General features: G+C 47.7%; 1 protein-coding gene across 1 annotated transcript in view; it reads left to right on the forward strand.

Moving 5' to 3' along the window:
- Nucleotides 1–2,670, forward strand: part of PSPH (phosphoserine phosphatase) — a 29,642-nt gene extending 26,972 nt beyond the window's left edge. Inside the window, exon 6 of the mRNA XM_017516375.2 lies at nt 2,170–2,670. Coding sequence (XP_017371864.1) covers nt 2,170–2,277 — 108 coding nt within the window. The 3' untranslated portion in view covers nt 2,278–2,670. The remainder of the gene's footprint in view (nt 1–2,169) is intronic.
- The last annotated feature ends 3,294 nt before the right edge of the window (nt 2,671–5,964 follow it).

Consider the following 5,964-nt stretch of genomic DNA (forward strand, 5'->3'; position numbering starts at 1 on the left):
TCTTTTTGAGATGGAGTCTCCGTCTGTCGCCAGGCGCCAGGCTGGAGTGCAGTGGTGCAATCTCGGCTCACTGCAACCTCCACCTCCCAGGTTCAAGCAATTCTCCTGCCTCACACTCCTGAGTAGCTGGGACTACAGGTATGCGCCACCATGCCCAGCTAATTTTTGTATTTTTAGTAGAGACGGGGTTTCACCATGTTGGCCAGGATGGTCTCCATCTCTTGACATCGTGATCCGCCCACCTCGGCCTCCCAAAGTGCTGGGATTACAGGCGTGAGCCACCACGCCCGGCCTGTACTTTCAAATGAGTATGTGCAGTTTGTGTCTAATCCTGGCAGAAAAAAATAAAATACTATTTTGAAATATCGTTCACAAAAAGAGGGTATCAGTTAGTACAACTAATGAAATAATAATAACGATAACCAATTTTTATTTGTCTGGGTTTTTTCCCCCCTTTTTCTTTTTTTTTGCGGTGAGGGAGAACTGTCTGCAGTGCTCTCACTTTTTCTAGAGATAGGGTCTTGCTCTGTTGCCCAGGCTGGAGTGCAGTGGTGTGATCTCAGCTCATGCCTACAATCCCAGCACTTTGAGAGGCCAAGGCGTCTCTACTAAAAGTACAAAAATTAGCTGGGTGTGGTGGAGTCTCACTCTGTCACCAGGCTAGAATGCAGTGGCATGATCTCGGCTCACTACAACCTCCACCTCCCAGGTTCAAGCAATTCTGCCTCAGCCTCCCAAGTAGGTGAGACTACAGGCGAACTCCTGAGCACAGGTGATCCACCCACCTCGGCCTCCCAAAGTACTGGGATTGCAGGCATGAACCTCTGTGCCTGGCCTGCCATCTAGTTTATTTATTTATTTATTATTTTATTTTTTTCAGACAGGATCTCATTCTGTCACCCAGGCTGGAGTGCAGTGACGCGATCTCCGTTCACTGTGAACTCCACCTCCCAGGTTCAAGCGATTGTCCTGCCTCAGCCACCTGAGTAGCTGGGATTACAGGCAGCTGCCACCACACCCGGCTATTTTTTGTATTTTTAGTAGACACGGGGTTTCATCATGTTGGCCGGGCTGGTCTGGAAGTCCTGACCTCAGACGATCCTCCCACTTCAGCCTCCCAAAGTCCTGGGAATACAGGCATGAGCCACTGCGCCTGGCTCCTTCTATCTAGTTTAGAGCTCAAACATTTACCTACCTATATGATTTTTATTTTTTAATTTTTATTATTATTTTTTGAGGAAGACTTTCACTCTGTCTCCCAGACTGGAGTGTAGTGGCGCGATCTCAGCTCACTGCAACCTCTACCTCCCGGGTTCAAGTGATTCTTCTCCCTCAGCCTCCCGAGTAGCTGGGACTACAAGTGTGCGCCATGACGCCTGGCTAATTTTTGTATTTTTAGTAGAGATGGTGTTTCACTATGTTGGCCAGGCTGGTCTCGAACTCCTGACCGCATGATTTGCCTGCCTCAGCCACCCAAAGTGCTGGGATTACAGGCGTGAGCCACTGCGCCTGGCCGATTTTTATTTTTGCAGGCATTTGTCTTGGTTGTAAGAGGGCAGGGACCACATCTTATTCTCCCAAAGCCTTGACATTGTCCAGCTGAATGGGTCCCCTGCAGTGGTGCATGTACTGATCAGGATAGTGCAGTGAAGGAAAGAGGCAGCCAGGAGCCAAAGACGGAGGAGGGGAGGAGAAAGGTGCTGGGCGCTCAGTGGAGGCACCATGGGGGAGCCAGGCTTACCTCTCTTTGCAGGAACAGTTTATATTTGAAACACTTACTGCTCTCGATTGCTGCTTGCAACCTTGGTTTTCTGGTTTTCTAAAAATCATTTCTCTGCCCAGAACCGTGGCTCACCCCTGTAATCCCAGCACTTTGGGAGGCCAAAGTGGCCAAATCACCTGGTCAGGAGTCCAATACCAGCCTGGCCAACATGTTGAAACTCTGTCTCTACTAAAAACACAAAAATTGGCCAGGCATGGTGGCGGGCACCTGTCATCTCAGCTACTTGGGCGGCTGAGGCAGGAGAATCACTTGAACCCAGAAGGTGGTGGTTTCAGAGAGCAGAGATCATGCCACTGCACTCCAGCCTGGTCGACAGAGCAAGACTCAAACAAACAAACAAATAAATAAACACGAAAATCGTTTCTCTCTTTTTTCTTCTTCCTTAGGATGCCTTCATTGGGTTTGGAGGAAATGTGATCAGGCAGCACGTCAAGGATAACGCCAAATGGTATATCACTGATTTTGCAGAGCTGCTGGGAGAACTGGAAGAATAGCTTCCACTGTTGTGCAGCTCCGAACAGCTTCAGACGAATTTCCAAACGCTATGCAGATTGATGCTGTTTGCTTACAACTGCCCATTACAACCTGATACAGAAGGTTGCTACGATGATCTGAATTCTCAGGTAAACTACAGTTAGGACTCCTGGAAGGCTGCTTTTTTTTTTTTTTTAACTGTAGTTCCAGTATTACATGATGATTATTACTTTCCTGGAGAGTTTTGTAATCTGAATTGTTTATGTGTGTTCCTAGCTATATTTCATACAAAGCGCTTTAAAGGTGGAGAGTCCATTAAACATCTTTACTCTGAGAAATATGGATTCGGCAGCCTTCAGTGAATATTGGTTTTCCCTTTGGCGTATCAATAAAAGTTTATCCACATGTCAGAATGGATTGTGGAATTCGCAGTTCTGCCTCTTGCGTATTGGAATGTCCAATATTTCAGGTACTGTGTTGAAGCATAAACAGTCCCCAAGCAAGAAACAGGTTTAAGACTCCACTTTGCTTAGTGCTGGGCACACTCTCCTCACCCCATGAGCCCACTCTTGTTTCCTGAAGCCCTGGGACCTGGCGAATCCTTTTTTATCTGTTGGGATTTGTCATATATGAAATGTTACAAAGGTTTGCTTTTTTTCCTTCCTCCAATATAACAGTGGAGTCTTAAACAAAAGTACCGATTATGATTAAAAATGGATATTTGGCCTCACTGGTAGGACAAGGTAAGAGGATCACTTGAGGCCAGGAGTTCAAGACCACCCTGTGCAGCACAACAAGACCCTGTCTCTACAAAAAATAAAGACATTAACTGGTGTGGTGGCACATACCTGCAGTCCCAGCTACGTGGGAGGCTGAGATGGGAGGACGCCTTGAACTCAGAAGTTTGAGGCTGCAGTAAGCTGTGACTACGATACTGTACTGCAGCCTGGGTGACAGAGTGAGGCCCCATCCCCCCCCCAAAAAAAAGGATATTTGAAAATTACATAAAGTAAAATAAAGTTTTACCAATCTAATCACAAAGGCCAGCATTTTCCCCTCAATGAATTAAATATTAATAACTCCTAACAGCCTATATAAACCATTTCTTTTTTTATAGGTGACTTGGAAGTACTTGAAAGCCAGGTTTATGTTTGTTTTGAGCAGAGCTAAGCAAGGGAAATTTCAGAACAGGCTTTGAATGTGCGAGATTTTTTACCCTCCTTGGAGGAAAAACTACAGGAGAGGGGGAGCCATGGGGTTAGGAAGGAGTACTGTTGGATAATTCAGTAGAAAAATCTCTCAGGTTTTAATATTGAAAATCAGTTGAAAAACTTATCATTTAACCAAATTTGGCCAAATAATCAAATAATTATTCAGTCACAGAAGCAAATCAGATGAATCAAATTTCCTTCCGAATCAGAGTTTCCGAAGGAGAGACATGAAATAGATTTGGCAACATTTAAATGAGATCCCAAACAATGAGGCGTTGTTCCCCAACTATGAACAGCTCCTGGCCACTCTCCTAGAAACTGTTTTGCGGTGTCTGCTCTTTTCAGTAGTGCCAAGCTCTGGGCAGGACCAGACGTGCCAGCGCCTTGCAAAGTGCTGCAAAGGGCCTCAGCAGCTGCACCGCCTGGTGACGTGGCAGGAGCAGCCGCAGGTGGTCGGGTGGGAGGACGGGGCCCCCATGGTTTTCACTGTCTGACCCTCACCGCTGCTGCTGCCCCATGAGTTCATTCTTGCTCAGGACCCAGATAGAGCCGATTTCTCAAGACAGGAAAATTGCAATAGAGACAGAGCTTAATTCATGCAGAGCCGGCGGAACAGGAGGCTGGAGCTTAATTCTTACATCAATCTCCCCAAAAATTCGGAGGCCAGACTTTTTCAAGGATAGTTTGGCCGGCCAGGGGATTTGCTTCTGGGTGGGGCCGCAGAACTGTCCATGGGGTGCTCTAGGGGTAGGGGGGGCAGGTAGGTCATTCGGTCCAGGTGAACCCTCTTGAGTGTCAGAAATGCAAAAACCTGGGCTGGTATGATGGCTCGCACCTGTGATCCCAGCACTTCGGGAGGATGAGGCAGGCAGATCACCTGAAGTCAGGAGCTGGAGACCAGCCTGGCCAACATGGTGAAACCCCATCTCTACTAAAAATACAAAACTTAGCTGGGCGTGGTGGGGCACACCTGTAATCTCAGCTACTTGGGTGGCTGAGGCAGGAGAATTGCTTGAATCCAGGAGGCAGAGGCTGCAGTGAGTGGAGATCGCACCATAACCCTCCAGCCTGAGTGACAGAGTGAAACCCTGTCTCCAAAAAAAAAAAAAAAGGAAAAGAAACGCAAAAACCCAAAAATACATCTCAAAAGGCCAGTCTTGGGTTCTACAATTGTGACGTTACCTGACGGAGTAACTGGAGGAGCTGCAAACCTTGTGCCAGCACTCTGGAACGGTGTCGAGGGCTACACCTTGGCAGAATGTGGGCTGCTTTCATCCAGCCTGCTGGTCTCTCATTAGCTTTATGAAGGCTGTTGAGTTTTGAAGAAAGGCTATGATCAGTTCGTTTGTTTTTTGGATTTTTTTTTTTTGAGACCAAGTCTCACTCTGTTGCCCAGGCTGGAGTGTAGTGGCGAGATCTCCGCTCACTGCAACCTCTGCCTCCCAGGTTCAAGAGTCTCCTGCCTCAGCCTCCTGACTAGCTGGGATTATAGGCATGCAACACCACACCCCGCTAATTTTTTGTGTGTTTTAGTACAGACAGGATTTCACCATGTCGGTCAGGCTCAAATCAAACTCCTGACCTCGTGATTCGCCCGCCTCAGCCTCCCAAAGTTTTGAGATTATAGGCGTGAGCCAACGTGCCTGGCCAGGTGACTATCATTTAAACTATAAACTTCCAGTTTAGCTTGGCCCAGGCCCAACCATGACTAAGGGCAGTTTGAAGGCTAAAGGCAAGATGGGGGTGGTTAAATTACATCTCACTTGTAGAATTTTTGCAAAGGTGGTTTCATTTTGTGTGTGTGCATGTGTGCTTTGGAGTTTTTTCTTTGAGACAGGGTCTCGCTCTGTCACTCAGGCTGAGGTGCAGTGGCACAATCTCAGCTAACTGTAACCTCTACCTCCTGGGTTCCAACTTTTCTGTTCTGGTCCATCTTTCATAAGCATGCAAAGGTGGTTTCAGAGCCCATCCACAGGGCTGTGGCCTGAACACAAGGTGGTCATGAATTTAGAGGAATCTGATCCGCTGAGAAATACTGATGCCTGCATGGAACCCTCTGCAGGAGGGGCTGGGCCCACAGCCTGCCCAGCTCTCAGCAAATCACCCAAAAGCTGCCCAGACAATCCCTGCTTTGTTGTGGTGGAGGAGTGAGTTTGAAATGCAGCAAGAACTGCCCCAACCCCTTCCACATGTTTTGAATTCTGGACGGAAGAGTTCTCCAGGAGTTACCCACATGCCTACACTCGGATGGATACACAAAGGCCTGGCTGATTGTCCGGGCGACGCCATTGTTCATTCCAATTATGAACACAGCTTATGTCAACAGAAAGAGTTAAGAACTGGGATCATGAGGTCCCTTGGTGGCTCAGGCCTGTAATCCCAGCATTCTGGGAGGCTGAGGTGGGCGGATCACCTGAGGTCAGGAGTTTGAGACCCGCCTGACCAACATGGAGAAACCCCGTCTCTACTAAAACTACAGAATTAGCTGGGCATGGT

Source organism: Cebus imitator, unplaced genomic scaffold (genome assembly GCF_001604975.1).
Source record: "Cebus imitator isolate Cc_AM_T3 unplaced genomic scaffold, Cebus_imitator-1.0 Scaffold581, whole genome shotgun sequence".
In the NCBI taxonomy this organism is placed as follows: Eukaryota; Metazoa; Chordata; class Mammalia; order Primates; family Cebidae; genus Cebus; species Cebus imitator.